This window comes from Vombatus ursinus, unplaced genomic scaffold, assembly GCF_900497805.2.
Source record: "Vombatus ursinus unplaced genomic scaffold, bare-nosed wombat genome assembly UNPS02014820.1, whole genome shotgun sequence".
Lineage (NCBI taxonomy): Eukaryota > Metazoa > Chordata > Mammalia > Diprotodontia > Vombatidae > Vombatus > Vombatus ursinus.
This window is the reverse complement of record NW_020954598.1, coordinates 26,187,723-26,211,595: the sequence shown is the minus strand read 5'-3', so window position 1 is coordinate 26,211,595 and position 23,873 is coordinate 26,187,723. Positions and strand designations below refer to the sequence as shown.

At 42.7% G+C, this 23,873-nt stretch overlaps 1 protein-coding gene across 1 annotated transcript in view; it reads right to left on the bottom strand.

The window, feature by feature from the left end:
* Positions 1-14,806: 14,806 nt before the first annotated feature.
* The window catches only part of VIPR1 (vasoactive intestinal peptide receptor 1), an 89,695-nt gene continuing 80,628 nt past the window's right edge, over positions 14,807-23,873 (bottom strand). The window contains exons 8-13 of the mRNA XM_027836991.1: positions 22,919-22,979; positions 21,690-21,756; positions 21,049-21,140; positions 18,569-18,698; positions 17,303-17,344; positions 14,807-16,089 (exon numbers count right to left, since the gene is read on the bottom strand). Coding sequence (XP_027692792.1) covers positions 15,898-16,089; positions 17,303-17,344; positions 18,569-18,698; positions 21,049-21,140; positions 21,690-21,756; positions 22,919-22,979 — 584 coding nt within the window. The 3' untranslated portion in view covers positions 14,807-15,897. The remainder of the gene's footprint in view (positions 16,090-17,302; positions 17,345-18,568; positions 18,699-21,048; positions 21,141-21,689; positions 21,757-22,918; positions 22,980-23,873) is intronic.

Genomic DNA, 23,873 nt, shown 5'->3' with positions numbered 1-23,873 from the left:
GGGGGATGATTTCTGAATTTGCATATTTTCTTTCCTCTTGCAAACAAGCCCCAGACAATGTGCTCCTTGCCTACCGTGGCCCTGTTGAGCATGGGGATCGAGGGGGAAGACCTCACAGAGGGGCAGGCCCTAGGGTGGGGGACAGTGAGGGGCGGCCGGAGGAGCAGGAAGGTGGCGAAGGCTCGGCCTGCTGAGAGTTTCTGGGATCCGGTAAGTTTCGTTAAGAAGAAAAGGGAAAGCAAAGGTCTCCTGGCTCAGGTCCAAGGGAGGAACTCGTACCCTGAGGAAGCTGGCCTTAAGTCAGTGACGCCCAAGCTCCTCACATGGATCCTTTTTCTCCAGACACACGGTTATTTTTATCTCTGTCCAGGGCAAAGTCCAGCCTTTGCTTGGAAGGTGGCGGCTGAGTTTAGGGGCTGGGGCACTGAAAAGGTACAGGGAGTGGCCTGGGACCTGTGGGTCATCCGTCTGAGCAGGGTCAAAGACATCCATGGAAGGGGAGAGCCCTGGGAACCTGGAGGGCGAAGAAGGGGCAAAGAGTTCTGGACTGGGAAATCATGTTATCATAAGATTGAATGATAATAATAATAGCTAGTGTTTACATAGCGCTTTAAGGTCTGCGAAGCACTTTACTTACATTAACTCATTTGTTACTCTATAAGATAAGGGGCTATTATTATCCCCGTTTTACTCATAAGGAAGCTAAGGCAGAGAGAGATTAAAGGACTTACCCAGGGTCTCATAGCAAGTAACTGTCTGAGGTGGGATTTGAATTCAGGTCTTTTTGACTAGAGGCCCAGCCCTTTATCTACTTTTCTACCTCACTGCCTATTTAGAAGGAGAAGGGACCTTAGCAATCATTTAGTCTGAATTTAATTCTCACAGAAGTCACAGAAACTTTCTGAGCCTCAGTTTCCTCAACAATGGAAATAACATTTGCATTCCCTGCCTCTCAGTCATGAGGAAAGCCTTCTGTGAGCCTTGGAGTGGAAAAATGGGAGGGATTTTACTATCGTCCACCCCTCATTTTCCTGATAAGAGATGGGGAGCAATTTGTCCAAGGTCGTACAGGTATCAAGAGTTGAACTTGGGTCATAGGATCATATAGTTGCGGCTAGAAGGGACTTTAGAGGTCATTTAGTTGAACCCCCTCATTTTACAAATAAGAAAACTGAAGCCTCAGTTTACAGATGAAGAAAGAAGAGTTAAGTGACTTGCCCAAGGTCACACAGGTGGGATTTGAACTCATGGCCTTTTAACTTTAAACCCAAAGCTCTTTCCTCTGTCTTCAACTGCATGACTCTTTTCACATACCATCTAACATATGCCATATACTATATGCCATGTATCATATACCTTTTGCCATGTAACATCCCAGAGTCATGAGCCTCACTACTCTGACCTTGGGTGGTTCTGTGACCTTGGCTAGGATTTACCCACTGTTGAACAGAGAGACTTCCTCTCCTTCTCTACCTTTGGATCAGTTTGCTACTTGTTTCTCTGTAAAAAAGTACTTTATAACTGTTCTTTATTATTATCACTTCTTCCCTGAATGCCTTTCCCCCTTTCCTTCCTCCATCTAAATCCTCCCCAACCTTCAAGGCCCTGCTTTCATCCCCCATTCTCTTCTGACTACCCCCTTACAGCAATCTCTCTTCTCTTAGCTACCAATCTTAGGGCTGGAAGGGACCTCAGAGGCATCAAACCAACCTATAATTGCCTTCTCTGGTCCTCATTTTCCTCATCTGTAAAATTAAGGTGTTGGAATTGAACCTCTAGCCCTAGGGTCAATACTGTCCTGTATTCTTCTCAAATTGTTCTCTGTCTTCATATTGTCTCCTGACTGGAGAGTCACAGAAGGGCTCTCTTTCTTCTATGTATTTTCCCCTGATACTTCCTGTTCGCCTGGCCCAGGACTTCACAGGGGGTTAGGTGAAGATTTGTGGATGGATTCATGGAAAGCCTGTGTGACCTGGGGCAATGAGACGGTTGGATCTGGTTCACTCTAAGGCCTCTTTTCTGGTGCTAAATCCTATGATCTCAAACATCTTACTGAAAAGAAACAGATAGTTATACTCAACTACGGAAGTATAAATGGTTCGGAATGCTTGAATCTGCTCACTGTTCTTCTGTCTTGATCAGTCACCAGCATAAAAAGGTCAAAGACAAGAGAGATTGTTCCCAGTTTGCTGTTATAGAAATAGCATTGACTTTGACTTTGGAGTTCAAATCCCACCTCTAATGATTGATTCCACCTCTACCTGTCTAATCTAAGGCACATCACTTAGCATCCCTGGGCCCAAGCTTCCTCATCTGTATAATGAGAAGGTGGTTAGATTATATAGTCTTTACACCCTATTCTATGTGCTAAGTCATAGTCAAACTCTGAGGCAGAGATGGATGAAATGACCTTCTGAGGCTCCCTTCCCAGGCATGGTACACTTGGACACACACACACACACACACACACACACACACACACACACACACACACCCTTCACAATATCTGGGCTTAGCCTCCCTTAGCCTCATCTTCCTGTGTGACTTGGTGTCTCCAGGGCCATTGACTCCTCTCTATTAATAACCCGACAGAGTAGGGAACAGTTAATGACCACCAGCTGCCTCCAGCTCCCCCAGGAGATAAGAGCATGTTCATTTTCCCAGGTCCTGGTTAATCTCTCTTTAAATAGGGCTCCAGATCTCTGTTTATAGTAACAAGGGTGGGAATGGATTTTCTGGTGTTTACTCCACCTTCCTGCTCTCTCCTGTCTCCACATAAATAATCTTATAAGGAAGGCACTGATGTCCACTGGCTCACCCTCACTAGGCTATATTAGCCAAAAATAGCACAAAGGAGTTTGCTAAAGTCATCACTGTGGATAGAGTGCTGGATCTGTGGTCAGTAGGACCTGAGTCCAAGTCCTATTTCAGCTGCTTACTAGGTGGATGACCCTGGCCAAGCCAATGTTCAATGTAGAGCCCAAACAGAAAAAGAATTCCATGTAAATGGTGAAATACTCCAGATACATTCAAAATGATGTAGTACACAACCTGGAGTACTGAAACATTGCTAAATGAGATTCGTAACTGCTTAGGAATTTGGCCTAACACTCCACACAGAACAAGCCAAATGGTTGAGGAATATCTTTTGTCCAGGCTATGGTATACAGTCTGTTGAGATGTCCTATCAGTACATATATGTTGGACACGCATACCGTTTACCTTGAAGGACCTTGGGCTGCCTGGCTATAAGACCTGGCTGAGAACTGACAACTGGAGTGCCTTGACTTCTCTTTCCCCCTCCCCTGGAGACACCAGGGGTCTTCCAGACTACATCCAGAGGAAGAGCATCATAGCTGTTCACATCATTTAGATGAGCCGAGAGTCACCAACTACAACCAACTGTAACACCAACTATAGATAGAAGAATAAACAGATGTTTGCAAATAGCCTTCCTCAGTCCTAGATTAGACTCTTAACTGTTGGAATACTTGGGCAGGAAACTGATGTTTGAGAGCATAGACTGCTTCTAGAATGTTTAAAGAGTGATGCCTCTCAACAGGATACTGAAAACCCTCACCAATGCAAATTGGCTCAAAGGAATTTTCAATCAGCTTAAGTTATTTAAGTACCATACCTATTAAAGGGCTTGCCTCACATATTGGGCAACCTTCTGAGATGGCCTTAGCTTTCTAATGTGAGTTAAATGGACCTTGAACGAGAGGTAGCAACCTTTCAGAAGTGGCAAGCCAAGATCCCTATCTCCCTTGTCTGGGTGTGAAATCTGGTAGGGATGGGGGTGGGAGGAGAGCTATTGGGGACACTCCAGGACAATACCAGTGGATAGAAACACTGAGGAAAGAAGAAGATAAACTTCTGACCAGCACATTCTTTTAAGATCAAATATTCATATCAGGGGTTGGGGTCATGTAAGAGTATTGTTACCCCACTCCTTTACATGTCCAGCAGTCAGGAGAAGGGTTAGAAATGGGTGTGTGTGAGTGTGTAAAAAAACACACACACATACATAAATATTCTACACAAATGACTCACATATGTGATATATATGTGAGTCATTTGCGTACAAAAGATAATTGGACTCATGGGAACAAATGAAATCACTAAAGGACAGAGTATAGCAAAAGAAAAGAAAGAGAAAGGACCCCTCAAGATACTAGAGTGAATGACAGAACAGCTGAGCTTTCATACAATTATTCCAGCAAGAAAGAAAAATATGGCACTAGACTGAGTAATGCTGAGGAAATTCAAAAAGAAAAGACAGGGGCAGCTAGGTGGCACAGTGGATGGAGCACCGACCCTGAAGTCAGGAGGACCTGAGTTCAAATGTGCCCTCAGACACTTGATACTTATTAGCTGTGTGACCCTGGGCAAGTCACTTAACCCCATTGCCTAGCCAAAAAAGAAAAGAAAAGAAAATAAAAGACAGTGAGTGCATTTTTCCAGCCCAGATCCGTACCATACAAAGAGGAAGCCAGAAGCCCAAGGGTACTAGCAGAGAAATTCAGCTAGAAAAGTCTAACCCAGTACATGGATTGAGGTGTGCCAGGGAAACCTGGAGCCTGCTTTTGTGTCCCCTGAGGTTGAGTGTAGGGCAAACCTGGAGTACCTGGAGTCTGCAGCAGTATCTCTCTGACTCTGGAGTGGAGTCAAGAACCTGAAAAGTTCAGACTGGGAAGGCAACAATCAGATTATATCCTTATCTGATCAGACCATGGGGCTCTGAAAATCTGTAGCTTGCTAACTTGAACTGAACCTGAGGTTTTTGAAGAACATAGTGCTTAGTATCCAAAGGAAACATGGCACGACCTCAGATAATACAGATCAGGGCCAAATAAAACTCCATAATTCCATCCACAAGTGCATAGACTGGCCCTTGCACAAAATTCTGAACCAGCAAATCAAGCTGGAAAAATGAGTAAGTGAAGGAAGACGCCAACAATAAAGAAATATTAAGGATCCAGAGACATCAAAGACACAAATCCAGAAGAAGAGAATAACACCACAATATCTATAAGTAAAGCCTTAAACAAAAGTACAGCTAGGAGAAATGAAGCAAGAGTTAAAAAATAATATTCTAAATAAGTAAGAGGTCTAGAGGAAAGAATTGGAAGGAGACTAAACAGTACGATAGATGCAAAACGTTGTATAAGCAATAGACTCCATGAAAATTAGAATGAACCAAATAAAATCCAATGACTCTAAGAACTAATCAATAACTAATAGAACAACCAATAGAACAAAATCAAAGAGCTAAAAAAAAATAGAAGAAAATGTAAGGCATATGTTATCAGAAAGAACTGACCTGGAAAATGGATCAAGGAGAGATCATCTAAGAATCACAGGACTACCTGAAAACCACAATGGGGGGAAAAAAGGCATCGATGCCATATTTCAAGAAATTAGGAATGAAAACTGCTATAATTTATTAGAACCAAAGGACAAAGTAAAAACAAAAAGAATACACTGGTTATTTGGAAGACTTCCCAAAATGAGAATTCCTAGGAATGTCATAACCAAAATCCAGAGCTTCCAGGTCAAAGAAAAAATGCTACAGGATTGCATGAGACTTGGCAGCTAACATTTTAAAGAAGTGTAGAGCTTGTAATATGATATGTTGAAAAGGAAAAGACAAAGGCTTACAAGAATATCTTATGCAGAAAAATTGAGTATTATCCTATAGGAGAAAAAATGGACCTTTAATGAAATGAGCATTCATGATGAAAAGTCCAGATCTTTGTTGTTGTTTACTCATTTTTCAGTTGTGTCTGATTCTTTGCAACCTCTTTTAAGGTTTTCTTGGCAGATACAGGAGTGGTTTGCCATTTTCTTTTCCAGCTCATTTTACAGTTGTGGAAACTGAGGCAAATATGGTGATGTGACTTGCCCACAGCCACACAGCTAGTAAGTATCTGAGGCAATATTTGAACTCAGGAAGAGTCTTTCTGACTCCAGCCCCAGCACTCTATCCACTGTGCCACCTAGCTGCCCCCAGATCTGAGTAAAAACTTTAAAATGCAGATATTTGAGTCAAGAAGAATACAGAAAGGGAAATATATTTGAACACTTGGAAGGAATTGTGTACAATTATGTATTATTTATTTATTTACTTATTTTTTGCTTTTTGGGTGAGGCAATGGGGGTCAAGTGACTTGCCCAGGGTCACACAACCAGCAAGTGTCAAGTGTCTGAGGCTGGATTTAAACTCAGGTCCTCCTGACTCCAAGTCTGGAGTTTCATCCACTATGCCACCTAGCTGCCCAATTATTTACATTCTAAAAGGGAGAAAAGAAACAAATGTCTCTTCAAAGCCATAATGTCTTCAAGGGTTATTATGGAGGCAGTTAAAAAAAAAGGTGGGGATGGTGGTTTGATGAGCTAAAGAGCAGAAAGAAAAGGTAAGGGAAAAGGAATGTATTAGGGAAGAAAGGGGATGGAACTTAGCATCTAACATTATCTATTAGAAATGAATGACTTGCAAAACAAAACAAAACAAAACAAAAACCCAATAACAGCAACAAAAGAAATGAATGGCTCTTGTTCATATATATTTGAATCAGTTATATCTTGGTTATCAAATTTTTATCAGAGAAACTTGTTGCAAAGATATTCTCCTAGTTAATTCTTTCCTTTGTAGTTATAGCTGCTTAGATTTTGTTTGTACAAAAATTTAATTTTATATAACCAACACTACCCATTTAACTTTCTATGATTCTTCCTATCATGGAAAGTGACTTTTATTTTCCCAAATAAACTGTAAAACTGAAAGGCAGGACAGAAATAAGTACAGACCAGTTGACCACTCTAAAAGCATAGTAGTGTTTTGGTCTTTCCAAAACTCTTGCAACATTGACTATTTTTGTTTTTGTCATCTTAACCGATTTTCTGGGTATAACGTAAAACTTTAGGCTTATTTTGCTTTGCATTATTATTTGGAGCATTCTGATTATGTAATATGATTGTTATGTGATATGATTGTTATATGATTATTAATAGTTTACAATTCTTCTTTTGAGAACTGTTTACTTCTATCCCTTGATCACTTTTCTAATGGTTTTTGGTATCATTTTTTTCTTCTAATTGTCTTTATGTATATTGGATATCAGACTATTATCAGAGATGTTTGACACAAATTTTTTTCTCAGTTGAATGCGTCCCTTGTCCTTTAACTTTGTTCATGCAAAAGCTTTTCAGTTCCATGTAATCAATTCTATGCCTTGTAATAAGAATTCACACTCAACAATAATACTGAAAGGTATATAATCTTTTTCTCTTTTATTTTTATGGACGACTTTTAATATTCAAATTACTTAACCATTTTGAAATTTTTGTGGTATATGGTCTAAAATGTTGCTGTAAACCTAATTTCAGCTAGATGGCATTCCAATTTTTCTCAGCAGTTTTTGTTAAATGGGGGAGATAATTTATGTTTTGGGGTTTATTGGACTCTGGGTTATTGAGTTCCTTTATTTCTGATTCTTCTTTGTCTAGTCTGTTCCATTGATCTACTTTTCTGTTTTTTAACCTGTACTAAATAGGTTTGATGAATAATGATTTATGGTGGAATTTGAGACCACTAGGGGCTATTCTTCCTTTATTCTTCCCTTCCCCTCCTCCCCCCCATTATCTTCCTTGAGATTCTAAGCCTTTTCTCCCTCTAAATAAATTGTCATTATTTTGTCTAACTCTATAAGAAATCCCTTTGGTAGTTGATTGGTGTAACACTAAATCTCTAACTTAATAATGTATCATCATTTTTATTATATTGACGAAAACTAGCCATGAGCATTGAATATGTCTGCAATTATTTAAGTCGTTCTTTGTTTCTTTAAAGAGCATTTTGTGATTCTATCTATACAAACCTTGATTGTGCCTTTGGTAGGAGGACTTTCAGATATTTTATGTAATTTTGTACTTATTTTGAATGGGATTTCCTTTTATATTATCTAGAACTTATTATTAAAAAGAATGGCTTATGAACATTTTTATAGTATTTTATTTTTTCTGTTGTATGTAAGGACAATTTTAAACATTCATTTTTTAAATAAAATTTTGAGTTACAAATTTTTCCCCACTTTCTCTTTCCTCCCCCTCCCTAAAACAGTAAGCAATTTGATATAGGTTATATATATATATGTAATCATATAAAATATTTCCATATTAGTCATATTGTGAAAGAATTGCAAAAAAAAATTTACAATTTGCAAGCAGAAAAAACCATGAAAAAAATAAAGAAAGTGAAAATAGTGTGCTTCGATCTGCATTCAGACTCCATCAGTTCTTTCTCTGGACGTGGATAGCATTTTCCATCATGAGTCTTTTGGAATTGTCTTAGATCATTGTATTGTTGAGAAGAGTGCTAAGTCAATTATAGTTGATCATCACTTACTGTATACAATGTTCTCCTGGTTCTGCTCACTTCACTTAGCATCAGTTCATGTTAAGTCTTTCCTGGTTTTTCTGAAATCTGCCTGCTTGTCATTTCATAGTACAATATTATTCCATTACAATAATATACCACAGTGTGTACAGCCATTCCTCAATTGATGAGCATTCACTCAATTTCCAATTCTTTGCCACCACAAAAAGAGCTGCTACAAATATTTTTGTGCATGTAGGTCCTTTCCCCTTTTTTCACGATCTCTTTGGGATACAAACCTAGTAGTGGTATTGCTAGATCAATGGATATGCACAGTTTTATAGCCCTTTGGGCATAGTTACAAATTGCTCTCCAGAATGGTTGAATCAGTGGCTTGTGACCATTTTGAAGGAAAGTTGTGATAAGAATCACAGAACCTCAGAATTGGAAGGGACCTTTGAAGCCAAAAACCATACTTAACTGAGAATACCCTTTTACAACATCCTCAATGAGTACTCAACCAGACTTTGCTTGAAGATTTCTAATGATGGAGAACCCATTACTTCCTGAGGCAACCCACTCCACTTTTAGACTGACTTAATCCTTAGAGGTATTTTAAGAAAAACACTGACAAATGGAGTGAGTCCACAGTAACCAGTACAGTGAGGGGACTGGATGCCATGTTATCAAGGATTGATTGAAGGGTTCTTAAGTGTGAAGAAAAGAAGACTAGGGTAGGGGGAATATAAAAATTATCTTCAAGTATTTGAAGGGCTGTCATGTGAAGAGACATTAGAGTTGTTTAACTTGGTCCCAATGGGCAGACCTAGAAACAGTGATTAGAAGTTCCAAGGAGGCATATTCCAACATGGTAAAAAGAAAAATTTGCTAACAATGGGGGTTATCATAGAATGGAATGGGCAGCTTTAGGAAAGAGTGGTGGAGGTGTTTATTTGGACACTGAATGATCACTTGTGGTGTAGATTCCTATTCATTTGTGGGTTGAACTAGATGCCCTCTGAGGCACCTAACCATTATAGTCTATACATCAATTACTCAAAGAGTAAAGATAGAGGAGAGGGTCAAGTATCCTAGCACTGAGATTCAGCGAAGATCATATAAAGACATGGAGAGGCTGGGATTTGTGTTAATGATGCAATCATGAATCTTGAAGCATTGAAGCAAATAAACTTTAATAATAGCATTATAGATTGAGTGTAGGCAGCAATGCCACACCATCTGAAGGTAGATCTTTAGCAATATTGTACCCTCTCAATGGTGCCTCATCCCTTGATGTCAATAGTCCAGGTTCATGCTTTCCCTCTTCCACTTCCCTCCTCTCCAAGTCTGCTTTCAGGAGAGGCACTGAACAGTGGAGAGAGCCCTGAATTTGGACTCAGATTTGGGTTCAAGGCTGCCTTTGACACTTACTAGCTTGTGACTTCAGCCGAGTCAACTCAACTCCCTGGCCTCCATTTTTCCATCCCTAAAAGGAGGAGTTTTGACTAGATGGTCTCTAAAGTCCCTCCCAGCTCTGGTTTTCTGTGTTCTAATATTCTTTCCAGTTCTGATGTTCTCTGTTCTAAGGTCCCTTCCACCTCTAATATTTATGATCACTCACAACACATCCTCCTTTTAGGTTGGAATCCCAGCTTTGGTACTTTCTAGATATGTGTCCTTTAGCATGTCCCTTAAAATCTCTTTGCCTTCAGTTTTCTTGTCTACAAAATGAGGCTGTTGGACTGGATGACCTCTAAGGTCTTCTTGCTCTAAATCCTGTGGTTCTAAGTGTCAATGGAGAAATTGCAGTTAGTGGCTAGGGAGAAGACATTTTGGATAAGTTGGGCCCCACATCATACTATGCAGCCTGTAGCCAGTCAACCCTGCCTCAGGGCTTAGAACTTTGGGGAAATGAGGGCATTTTATAATCATTTTGTTGCTCTTCCTGCAAATGCATGTTATTTCCAAGGACAATGCTCCTCCCTCCCCTCCCCTGTAGAGTCATTATTTTCTGTAGAAGGAGAATTCATCACTCATCTCCTTGACCTAGTTATCTGTTTCAGCCTGTCTTACCCCTCAGAGACAAAAGTCACCAGAGGGGGTAAGCCAATGCTGGGCAGGGGGGGCCCCTTTTTCTACTTGCAGTTCCATATAGTGGAAAGGGCAGATACAGATACAGAGTCAGAGGATGTTGGTTCTAATCTTGGCTCTGATATTTACTAGCTGTGTGATCCCGAGCAAATCTTTTTCCTTTTCTGGGCCTTAGTATCTGTAAAATAAAGGAGTTGTAGCTGATGATTTCTAAAGTTGTTTAAACTCTGATGTTCTCTGTTCTATGATCCCTTACAGCTCTGACATTTTCTATGTTCTCTGTTCTTAAATCCATTCCAGCTCTGACATTCTCTGTTCTAAGGTCCCTCCCAGCTCTGACATTCTCTGTTCTCTGCTCTTTCATCCTAGCTCTAAATCTTCTGCCTTCCCACCTTTCCAGTCTCCTTATACTTCATTTCCCTTGTGACTGACTGACTCCACAAGGACTTGCAGTTCCTCAAACATGATGCTCCCTCTCCCATCTTTGTGCCTTTGTTCTGTCCACCATAGCTGGACTGCTCTGCTTCCTTTTTTCTGCCTTGGCCTTTATCAGTTCCTTAAGTTGTTAATGCCTCGCCTTTGGGATGACTACTCATCTACTCTGTAAAGATCTTGTATATGCCTAATTGTTTACACGTTGTCTCCTCCATTAGAATGTCAGCTCCTTGAGGGGCAGGGACTGTTTTTTGCTCTTCTTTGTATCTCCACCAGGGGTTAGCAGAATGGAAGGACCTAGTTTGGCACATAGTAAGTGTTTGATAAATGCTTGTTGACTGATTGACTTCCCTGAGGGCAAGACTTTAGTTTACTCCTCATCCTTCTTTCTTCTCTCACCCCAGCATAGAGCAATACTCAATAAAATCATGTGGATTCATTGGACATTTCTGGCTCCTTCTGTTTAATACCCCAGGGAATGGTTAGTTTATGTGATTTGGGCCTAGGATAAGTCCTCATGAGCTATCCTTCCAGTAGTCTTCGGGGAGGCATCAAGTTCTTCAGCTGTTCCTTTCAGTCTAGTGATCCAGGTGGGAAAGATGAACAAAGCATCCAAGAAGGAATAATAATAATAGGTAGCATTTAAATAGCAGTTTAAGTTTGACAAAGCACTTTACAAATATTAACTAATTTTATCTTGGATTTGAACTCAGGTTTTCCTGACTCCAGGTCCAGTGCTCTAGCCACTGTGATGCCTCAGGGCCATAGAAGGTCATAACTGGAAGGGACCTGGCTCAGGTTACCTTTGCCCACTGCCAGAACCTACCACTGTCCCTCTGGATCACAAGCTTCCTTTATTGTTCTTTGAGTGTTCTGGGATTCCCTCTACAGCATCTGCCAATGTTGTCATGTGATCATTCTGCTAGGGCTCAAATGCTTCCAGTGTTAAGAAACACATAATCCCCAGAGTTAACTCTTTCCTTGGTTGGATAGCTCTATTATCAAGTTATTTCTTATGGTGAACTGAAATCTATACATTCCCACTCCCCTTCGTTCCCTAACTCCACTGAATCCAGATCTCGTCTCTGATGTTACACCAAATGAGTCCTGCTCTAGCCATGGTGCTGAATTGATAGTTAACTTGGTTTCTCATAAACTACTCTTCCTTATAGATATATCTACCCATGTCACTCCCTTTCTCAAAAATCTCCAGTGGTTTCCTGAAGAGTTCAAACTCTTCTGCCCAGGGCCAGCCTGCCTTTCCAGCTTTATCTCCTATCACTTCCCCTCCAGCACTGGATGCTCTAGCCAGACTTGTGTAATGGTCTCTGATGCACACTCTGCATTTTCCTATTTACAAGACTTTGCACATTCTTCTCTATGCCTGGAATATCCTCCCTGCTGTTCTTCACCTTTTTTGAGTTTTTTCCCCCTACCCTTTACAACCCAATTCAAACACCACCCATCTTTCCAGGAAGCCTTCCCTCATCCCCTCAGTTGGTAATGACTTTCTGCATTGGAGAGCCTTGTCTGCACTTCTCTATACTGTGTTTTAGCTATCTGTGCTTGTGTCATACCCTCTTTTGGACTGGGAGCTCCATGAGAGCAGAGCTTTTGGCCTGTATTTTCTGTACCTGATCCCTGGTCTCCAGATGGCTGGCACCCCAGTACTTACTGCTTGATCCTGTCTGATCACTCACATTCTGGACTCCTACTGATCCTTGGTCACTCCTGTTTGGAGCCTGGGCTCAGTTTGTACTTTCAGCTAAGGTCCTTCACATCCTACCTTCTTCTTCTTTCTTTCTGCATGCCCATCTCCCAAACATCCAACCTCAAGTCTGTATTTTATGTGAAACTTTCCCTGTCCCCTCCCTCAGATAATAGTTATTCCTCTCCCTACCCCCACCTTCTCTTTTGAACATTCCTAAATATGTCCACATTTGTTTCTCCCAGTAGATGCAAGCTAGCTCCTGGAGGGGAGGGACTGCTTCATTGTCTGTATCTCCAGCACATAGCATAGGAAAATAGCACATAGTAGATGCTTAATAAATGCTCATTGATTGGTCCCTAGTTTCAGATTCTCAAGGTCAGCATTTTACTTGTAAGTAGTCAATCTTGAAAGCAAATTTTGTCTCCATTTAAAGTTAGTACCTAAAATATTTTGCTTAATTACTTGTCTCTTCGATGTGACATTTCATACCTTTCCTCCAAGGAAGGGAGGAGCTTTTTGAAATGCTAACACTTCTTCAGCACAAGCAACTGGGAGACTCTGAGAGAGCTCAGCTCTGGAGCCTAGTATTTTGCCTTAATCCAAGAGGATATTTGTCCTTTCTCATCCTGGAAGGTGTGTGTTTAGAAAAGGGTCTGGGATTTGAAGTCTGGAGGCTTCTTAGATATTGTTAGTCAAGCCCCCCTCATTTTATAGAGAAAACCGAGGCCGAGCTATGGGAAGGAACTTTTCCAGTCACAGATTGTATGTAGACAATCTGAGCCTTGAACTGTGGTTTTCTAAAAATCCAGTGCTCTTGCCATTACAAATATTGCCTTGAGAAAATGGCTAATCACATTGGTAACATAAGCAAACACACCCCCAAGTTATTTGGATGACTTCTGGATGAAAGATTCTTTGTGGTTTTGATTGTCTTTACTCTGCTTGGTCTGGTTCAGTTGATGACATGGTCCTGAAACTTATCTGGGCCAAATCAAGTCCTGACAGTCAGCTCCCTCCTTGCCCTTGATCTCCATATTAGCTTTTCTTCTCTTCTCCCCAGGAAGTCACAAGCCCTGATTTGCCCCCCCCCACTGGCCATGACACAGGCAGGAGAGGGGGTGGTTGGTCCTTGAGGGGATTGGAGAAGGGGCTGGAGGTCCAGGTCCTGAATGCCAGAGCAAGCAGCAGATGATGGTGATATGTGGTTAGGACTAAATTCATTTTCCTGATCAGTATACCCTTCCATGTCTGGGCTGTTTTTGACTGTTTGGAACCATGAACTGACTCCTCTGTTGATTACTTTCTATTTATCCTGCATATATCTTGTTTGTACATAGTTGTTTACATGTTACCTTCCCTGTTAGATTGTGAGCTCCCTGAGGGCATAGTCTTTTGCCTTTCTTTGTGTCCTCAGAACTTGGCAGAGTGCCTAGCACATAGTAGGAGCTCAATAAATGTTTGCTGACTGACTGACTCCTCCACACACCTGCTCTTGGCTGTCCATGCCATGCAGAGGGTTTGGGGAGTGATAAGGATAACCAGATAATCCTCTCTTGCACTTGTGTACATGTTTGTGGTTTGCAAGATGCTTTCTATACATTATTTCATCTGACCCCACCAGAGTCCTGTGAGTGGAAGGGATCTGCCCAAGGTTGCCCAAGGAGTGAGTGGCAGTGTTGAACTAGAATTCAAGTCTAGTTTCCTAATCCATTGAGTCTGTGGTCCAATTCTGGAGGAGGGGCCCTTCCATGTTAGACCCAGGGAGGCCAAGGGGTGAGGCTGGGAGTAGACATGATGCATCTGACATATCCATGGAGGAGGGGAATAGGTGTCTCAGTTTGTCTTTGATGGGCCATGAGTTTCCTACACCCTTCAGGGGCTCAGTGTCCTAGGCTACCAGAGGCTCTCCTATCCAAGAGGGAAGGCTATGATCATTCTCATCCCCTTCAGGTGCTGAGGGCAAGATGGCTGAGCTGTCATGGGCAGAGTGGGAATTGAGAGAAGGTGCTGCATGCTACAAAGCTCTCATGATGGAACTTTTGACATTGTGATAGGCCAGTAGAGGAAGGTATTTCTTCTCAGATGTGTTTTCCTAGAGTTCATATCCTATCAAATCCCACAGGAAGGTCTTATAACCCTTCTATCTATCCTGTCCCTGCAAGGGGCCCTGCAAGAAAGAGGCTAACAGTAAGTGCGGATAATAATAACCATAGCTTATATTTCCATATTACTTTTTGGCTACAAAGGGTTGCACATACATCATTTCACTTGATTCTTAACAATAGCTCTGTGAGGTAGGTGACAAGTATTATTAACCCATTTACAGATGAAGAAACTGAGTCCCAGAAAAGGGATGTGACTGGCTTAGAGCTACACAGCTAGTAAGTAACAGAGCTGGGTTTCAAATCCTGGTCTCCCAACTTTGAATCCAGGACTCTTTCCCCTACCCCACACTGAATGTGACATCTCCAAACATGCTTTCCCATTCCCCATCCTCTACAACCCTTCCCTCTTGTCTGAGCAGCAGGAAGCCCAAGGAACCCAGGAGAGAGTGTACAGGCTCTCCTCCTTGAATCTGTGGGGAGGTGCATCTTAGGTCTCAGCCTTCTGCCCTCTTCACACTTCCTCGGTCATATAATGGAGATGGGCTGACTTCTTCTTCTCCTTGCTCTGCCATACATATTAGATATCTTCTTCCCACATATATGTGCATAGACACATATACCATTTTGCAGACTTCTGCCTTTGCCCAGGATCTTTTTGCCAAAGGGCAGTTTGCTTTCACCATCTGTGACTGGCAAAAAAAAAAAAAAAAAAAAGGACATGGTTCCCTGCAGAGAGAGATGGAGGATTTCTCTCTACCTGTCCAGTAGTTTCCTCCAGGGGCCACATGGATTTGCCAAGGCTAGAGAGGAATTTGTGAGCTTCCCGGAGACCTGAGCCCTTCCCACTTATCCCTCTCCCCTGGCCCCATGTCACTTGAGCTGTGGCAGCTCCTGGGTCTGAGGACCAGGATAGGGGACAGCTCATGGGATAGAACCTAGTTAAGCCTGGGGAACTCCAAGAATGTTTGAGCTTCCAGACCGTGGGCTAGCTATGCCTCTGGAAGCCAATCAAAGGATTCTAACAGAGCAGAAGAATCTAAGAGGCATCCTGTCTGAGGCAGGCTTTCCTCTAGCTTACAGTCTTTTCATCTTGAGTGCCTCTTTGCCTGCCCCTTTCTGTGACCAATACTCTGATATATAGGAGAGGGTTGGGGACCCTGGGGAGAGAGATGCCCTGGTCAGACTAGCGAAAAGTCAGCCTGGATACTGGAGGAGCGTCGGTCCTTAGGGCTGGTCCGTGTCAGCATGGAGATCTGTGTGCTGAAGTTGGAGCCATTGCTAGCCACAGATGGGTGGTGGTACTTGAGGTCCGGGCCCAAGAATCGTTCCAGGCGCCACCGCCGCCATTTACGTTTGAACTCTGCCTGGACCTAGTGAGGTGGACAGGTTGGCAGGGGGAAGAGAAAGAAAGAGTTCTTTAGGCACAGACATCATGAGGGAAAATGTTCAGACACTGATGGGGTAACCAAGAGCCAGTGTGGACTCAGTGGAGCATTCCTGGATGCCCCCTTCTCCATTTCTACGGAGGCTAGGACTAGTTGTGGGTAAGAGAGCAGAGTAGAACTTTAAGTCAAATAGAATTTTGGCCTAAGGGGAGTAGGGAGCCACTAACAGGCAACATGGGGCATAGGATGTCATTCAAAGCCTGCTGTCTTTAGAAATACGTGGCTTTTCCTAGCCTTTGACCAATCTTGTTTCCATGACCTTACATCAACCTACGCAATTATCTGGGACTAGTCACTTGGTTTGCAGATTATTCACATCTTTGGTTTTATTCATTCCTTCATTCAATAAGAATCTATTGTGTATACTCTGCTCAGTATTGGAGAGATACGAAGTTTAGCTGAGGAAGGTCCCAGCCTTCAGGGAAAAAAATGAATTCTCCTCATAAGAGGTTACTCTTTCAAGAAAGAGTCCACTTTACACATGGGGACCCCTTAGTTTCATTTATTCTATTGAACTGTAAGTTCCCTGAGGTCAGGGACTTGAATATCTGGGAACTATTCCTTCTTTCCCCAACCCTATCTTCCCCATCCCTCTCAATCCCTTACTTCCCTCCAGTTCTCATTTCTCCATCCCTGAAGTAGTTTTTCCTTCTAGTCCCTTTGATTTCTAATTGATCTCCTTCCTTCCTTTGACCTCCTTACTGATTAATGTGTTTAATATGAGACTCTGCCTATACTAGGTACCTAATAAATGTTTGTTGAATAATTTTTTTTTATAGACCACTAATTACTAAGCAAAGAGGCTGAGATGTTTGAATGAATTAAATGAATGAGAGGAGAAGAGAGGCAGAAACACTGAAAGGTGAATTGTTTTGGAGTTCCAACTTACTGAAGACCCATTAAAAACAATGATATGTTTCAGAAAAAGTCATGAACTCAGTGGGGAAACCCACTTTATATATACTCAATTTATATATTCACCTTATAACATACTTGTTTTACACAGCTTCACTTTACATGCCCTTATTCAATTTTACCCAGATTTTGCTCCAGGCTAGCCTTTCTGGACCCTGCAGCAGGCTACAGTGAAGACTGACCATACTTATTCCCATGCCACATGATCACCCCATCATCTTACCTCCCCGTTGAGGAAGCAGTACAGAACAGCTACCACAAAGCCCTGGTGGGAAAGGAGACAAGACTTGAGAACTAGATTGGGTCCGGGAGGTAACAGATCTCACTCTTAGCTCAAAGGTTGGTGAGGAAGGGGGCATGCACAGGCCAGTCTGGGACCTGAGATGGTCTAAGGAGCATGGGGGAATCATTTTAACCAGTTAAGGGGCTGGGAAACTGGGAATCAGGGGTATAGAAGATGAGGAAGGTTGGGATTTAGAGACTAGGGGAAAGAAGGTGGGAGTTGAGATGAAATATCTTTTTCCAAAAGCTACCCGGTCCATTGGACTCCTAATCATCAGCAATGAAAGGGAAGGGAAGGGGAAAGGAGTAAGCATTTATTAAGTTCTTATTACATGCCAGGCACTATGTTGTGTTGTACAAATATTATTTCATTTGTTCTACCTCCCATTCCTTTTAACCACTCCCATTTTCTATTCCTACCTTCCCCATCCCTCTCAATCTCCTTACTTCCCTCCAGCTCTCATTTCTCCACCCCTGAAGCAGTTTTTCCTTCCAGTCCCTTTCATTTCTAATTGATCTCCTTCCTTCCTTTGACCTCATAACCGATTAACTTTTATTCCCCTCCATTCTTTGCTTCCTTCCTTTGCTCCATCTTCCTCCACCCCTCTCTTCCTTTATGCCTTTCCATTTTGCTTTTCTCTTCAACTCTTCATCTCCTTCTATTGACCCCATATTCCTAAATCTTCTTGCTTTTCACCAGCCCTAAACTTCCTCCATCTTTTTTCAGCCTGTATCTCTCCATTTCCCTCCATCCTCTTCAGTCCTCTATCTGTGTCTTGGTGAGTCCAGATTCAAGCCCTCTGACCCATGGATGTAGGGTCTGGTTATTCAGGTGCAGCTATACCTGACATCCTCCTTTGCTTTAGGGTCAATTTCCCTGTCAAAGTCACCTTTCCCAGGTAGAAAGAAGGTAGAAAAGTCACCTCTACTCCTTCCCATCCCTCTCCCCCTTCCCCAGTGCTTATTTCCTTGTTCTGTAGCTCTGGCCAAAGACTGGAGCAGAGGATCAGTTATAACCTTTTCCAAATTATAAGCTTGAATTAATTATTCAGGCTATAACAGTAACACTGAATTAAACTCTGGCCTTAAACCCACATCCATTGAAATTATCAGCGGTGTTCTTTCCCACTCACCCCCTCCTCAACCCTGGACAAATCCCTGACCTTGGCCCCAGACTGAGCCCCCAACCTTGGACCCAGCTTTGTACCTGGAAAGAGCCCAAAATAAGCTCAAACACCACCTTCACTTCTTTCTTAAAGTTGTCTGGGAAGAAGGCAAACATGATGTAGTGCGCACCAAAGAGCGGGATCAGCAGCAGTGTTGATTTGGCCAGTCTCCTAGGGACAGAGGTACAATGAAAGGGTCTGCTGGTGTACATATGTGTATCTGATTAGGTATCTTCACTGCTCAAGAACTTTCCATGATTTCCTATTGTCTTCAGAATAAAGTCATAGGATTTTAGGATTTCAAGGGCTCTATGAGGATTATCCACCCTAACTCCCTCATTTTAAAGAAGAAGAAACTGAGGCCCACAGAAGGGAAAGTACTTGTCCAAGTTCACAGAGCTAGTAAGTGTCAGAATTGAAATTTGAACCCAGACCTTTTGATTCCATAAACTTTGCCATACTACTTCCCCCATGGCTAAGGGTAAAGGTACAGGTAGAAAGGTTAGTTGGGTTATCAAAGACAAGTTACTTTTCTTGTAGACTGAGCCCTAGTCAAAAGACTGAGCGCTCTACAAGTATTAGAAGGGCTATTATTGGAAAGAAGGATTCGATTTATTCTCCTTGCTGCTAAAGGGGAAAAAAACTAGAAGCAATGGAGGGGAGAGGGCAAGGGGAAGAAGGGATAAAGTTTCAGAGAAACAGATTTTGGTTACATGTAAAGAGAAACTTCCTAACAACTAAAAATGTCCAAAATTTGAACTGGATGCCTTAGTAGGTGGTGGATTCCCCATCATTGTAGATCTTCCATGCAGAGGCTGGATAATTACTTATTGAGGCTGTCACAGTAGATTCCTACTCAGGAAGAGGTTGGGCCAGACACTTTCAGAGATCCTTTTCAGCTGCAGACATTTCAGTTGCTGATATTTCCCAGCTTGATGCACTATTACTGCTCTGCCTCTTATTGTCTATGTGACCTCAGGCAAATCTCTATTTTCTGGGGCTATTTTCTTGCTCTATTAAATGAATGGGTTGGGCTAGAAGATCTCTATGGCCTCTTCCAGTTCAAAATTCTGTGATCCCAGACTCTGCCTGCTCCTGCCAACCCACATCTCTCACCTTGTTTCTCAGTATCACTCTCTAGACCTACCCTCACAGGTCACCTCACCAAGGACAGTGCTAATGTGACAAGGGCCTATCCACTCATATAAGGGCTCCATCATCCACAGCTGACCCTGACTAACCTTTCCATCTTGGGATATCTATTATAGACAGCTGGGTAATGCAGTGGATAGAGCACTGGGCCTGGAGTCAGGAAAACTTGAGTTCAAATCCAGCCTCAGACACTTACTAGCTCTAGGCAAGCCACTTTTCTTCTGATTGCCTCAGTTTCCTCAACTGTGAAATTGGGATAATAATGGCATCTACCTCTCAGGGTTGTTGTGAGAATCAAATGAAATAATATTTGTAAAGTGCTTATCTTAGTGCCTGGGAACACAGTAAATGCTACATAAATGTTAGTTATCATTATTATTATTATTATTATCCTTTACTACAGCCCCAGGAAAGCCCAAAGACTCAATCAAATTTGCACCCAGGCCAGTCATGGGAATGGAGGAGTCAGGACTCAAGCCTTGGTCTTCTCTTACTGTTCTGCTCTGCCTTAGGTGACCAAGTTTCCCTCATGAATGCAGCTACATTCCTTCCCCACCAATGGTGGGCAGAGGGCAGCATTCGTGATCCTAAATGCTTGATATAGGGAAAAATACAGTGGTTCCTTGCTCAGGGATCTCTAGACCTCTTCCGTCTACCCTTCCTCTCTCCAGATTTCTTCATTCTGGCAGAACATCATTCCCATCCCACATATGTAGGACTATTTGGGACTGTATTAATTGTTTAGCTATTTCTAGAGGTCGCTGACAGGCTCCATGGAATAATGGAATTATGAGTAGGCAGGAGGTATAACTTGGGTGCACATGATCATTATGCCATCCAGTTTTACCAGGGTCACAGTTCCAAATAGGAGATGACCATTTCTCTTGCCCCAAACCAGGTTGGTCTGGTTTTAATTAGACATATTTGGAGTAAAATATGTCTGCACATATTTCATAGAATTGGGAAATACCAGAATAAGAATAGGACCCTAGACTCACAAAACTGAATCACGGACTCAAAATCTGAAAATCATAGGAAGGAATCCCAGAATTCTAAAATCACAGAACAGAATACCAGAGTAGAATCTTGGAATCATAGAACAAAACCCTAGAATCAAAATAGAATTCAGCATCCCAGATTCCTACAAAGAAGACTTCAAGAGACTACTTGGTTCAAACCCTTGTCCTCATAGAAATGACTAATAAACTCTTTCTGCTCAGATGTTCATCCATTCCCTTCTGGGGAAATGCCCTGGGAATGAGACTATACATTCCTCCCTCTGTGGAAGAGGAAGTTGAGGAGCTTGGTAATCAGTACTGTGGACAGCTCCAGATGTGGGTGGGGAGGGGAGAGGTATCACCATACTCACCTATATTGGCTGCTCTCATTTCTCCCCATGTCTGGGGGGTGTAGCTTCTGAACCAGAATTCGGATGATGAGGATGAAGAAAATGAAGTTCACCTGTAGGGCCAGGGTTGGCCAAGGGGATGAAGGGGAATGATGTGTTTAGGTACCCCTTTTTGCTTGGGGGCCCCCATATGCCTGGGTGCTCTTCCATTTAACCTGAGTCCAAAGGGAGGCCCTGGGCTAAGAGAGAGCCCTTCTTTGCCATTCCTCAGTCGGGGAATGATAAAGCCTTGATCTACCGAGGACTGATATTATGTAGATATAGACTGCTAGAGTAGAAAAGAACCCTGGACTTGGGAATCTGAACACCCAGGTTCATGCAAAGTACAGGTTCTGTCACTTACTACCTGTGTGATCCAGGGTAAAGTACTGTTCTCATCTGTGAAATGATGACACTTCCCCATGCACTGCCTATCTCACAAGGTAGTTGTGAGAAAATCATTCGGCAAACTTCCAAGAGCTATGGAAATGTGGTATGTTGTTGTAAGTGACATTATTTTTAGCTATTAATCCCCAGGAACCCCAGGTGCAGAGAACCTGCCTAGTTCTGTCCCCTTAGGGATCAGGGGGGCTCTCAGCTTCTAGGAAGGGCCGGAACCTTACCAATATAGAAGCCAAAATGGGTGCCTTAATGATCCACCAGGATGGAGACTGAATGTTCTGCCAGCACCTGCAAATCAGGAAAGGGACTCAGAAAAGGCTGGAGACTTGAGGGAAATTAAAACATCCCATGACCCTCCCTTCAGAAAAGTGGCTTTTCCTAGCTCCAGGGCTCATCTTCTCCTCTCCCCCAGTGGTGGGAGCCAATGGGGTATAAAAGGGAAAGCTTAGAATTTGGAGTTAGGAGTCTTAGGTTGAAATCCTGACTCTAACACTTCCTATGTGATTATGTGATCATGGGCAAATTATTTTTGGTTTGGGGGCCTCAGCTTCTCCATCTGAAAAACAGGGTTAAAATGTGCATCACCTATCTCATTGGTCTAGGGGAGGAAAATTGTTACCTACCCCTCCTCAAAATTCTTCTTTACCCAGGGCCCTGCTCTCAAAATCTCTGACATACTCATTTACAATGAAGTATTAGCGACTGGCTTCTTAGAACCTCAGAAGAAATGCCTAGCGACCATATAGGCATAACATATAAATATCCCTAGCTCTGACTTCTACAATGCTTTTATGTTTACAGTTCTTTACTCACAACAATTATATGACTTAGGCAGAGAAGTAGGATTAGCATCCTCATTTTACAAATGGGGAAACTGAGGCTCAGAATGAAGAATCAACTTTCCTAAGGTCAAGTGGTAAATGTTATCAGATATGGGATTTGAACCCAAGACTTCTGACTCCAAGCAAAGTGTTCTTTCCACTAACCCATGTTATCTCTTATAGATAGAGCTATACAGGAGGGACTTAATAGATAGAATTGTTAGCCCTTTAGAGCTGTCAGGGAATTTAAAAGTCCAACCTTATTAAAGGAGAGGAGACTGAGACCCAGAGAGGGGAAGGAAGGAGCCCAAGGTCACAGAGTGAATCAGTGGCAGCCTTGGGCTCCCTAGTTCTGGGACTTCTCCCACTACACCACAATGCCTCCAGTATGATAGAATTCTTTCCAGACTAGTTCAGGGTCTCAGGTCCTGTTAAACAGGGAACTAGAGGTTCTGGAGACCCAGGTAGGGGTGGGCCAGGTGATTCTGTTGATCAAGGGATATCCCATACTAAGCAAAAGACCCAGGCCAAGGAAAGTGAAGGAAATCCATTTTCTGAGTTGGGCAGAAAAGAGCTCCTTTTAGGGAAGGGAAGAAGGAAATCCACAGATGAGTAAGATGTGTGCTCACCCAATGTTGTAAAAATGGAGTCTGGTGAGTGCCCATGCAGTGATGAACAAGCCAGGGACCCCTGTGGATGAGAGAGAGGGTAAAGGAAGGGAGGGAGGGAAGTTGGGAGGAGAGAGAGACAGATAGAAAGAGAGAGGGACACAGAGAGACAGAGAGAGAGACAGAGAGAGATAGAGACAGAGAAAAAGGAGGAAGAGGAGGAAAGAAAGACACAGAGAAAGAGACACAGAGAGAGGAAAGAAGAGAGATGAGAGAAGGAGAGAGCAAAGAGAGAAATGAGAGTCAGAGACAAACACTGGGAGTTAATTTATTCCCTGAATCCCAGACCAGCCCTTTGTCACCTACCCCACTAGGAAGTAGCCTAATTTAGGGAGGAGTAGGAGGGTGTCCCTAGGGCCCAACTTGGACCAGACAGACACTGACAGTCATCAGTGCTTTGCAGGTGAATATTCTGATGACTGACTATCCCTCCTGGATATTCTTCTATCAGCGCTTCAGTCTTCTCCTTAGTCTGTTTAGGGGCCTTGACCTCAATCCAGAACAGGTATCTGAGACCAAGCCCTGGGGGAAATGGAGAAAAGAGTGGAGGAGGTATAGACAGAACTAAGGGGAGAGAGGGAGGGAGGGAGGGAGAGAGAGAGAGAGAGAGAGAGAGAGAGAGAGAGAGAGAGAGAGAGAGAGAGAGAGAGAGAGAGAGAGAGAAGAGACATATAAAGTATAGAGAGGCAGAGAAGAGGTGAGACAGAGACAGACAGACAATAGAAAGACAAAGACAGTGGGAGAGGGAGGAGAAATGGTGATAGAGCAAGAGAGCGAGTGTCAGAGCAAAGTGGAAGTGGAAGGAGGCATGAGGCTCCCATCCTTGTAGACATCTTAGGGGAGGGGCTCTCTAGGTCACCCAAAGGATTTTCCATGTACAGAAATGAGGCAGCAGCCAGTAGACTCAAGCTCAGGT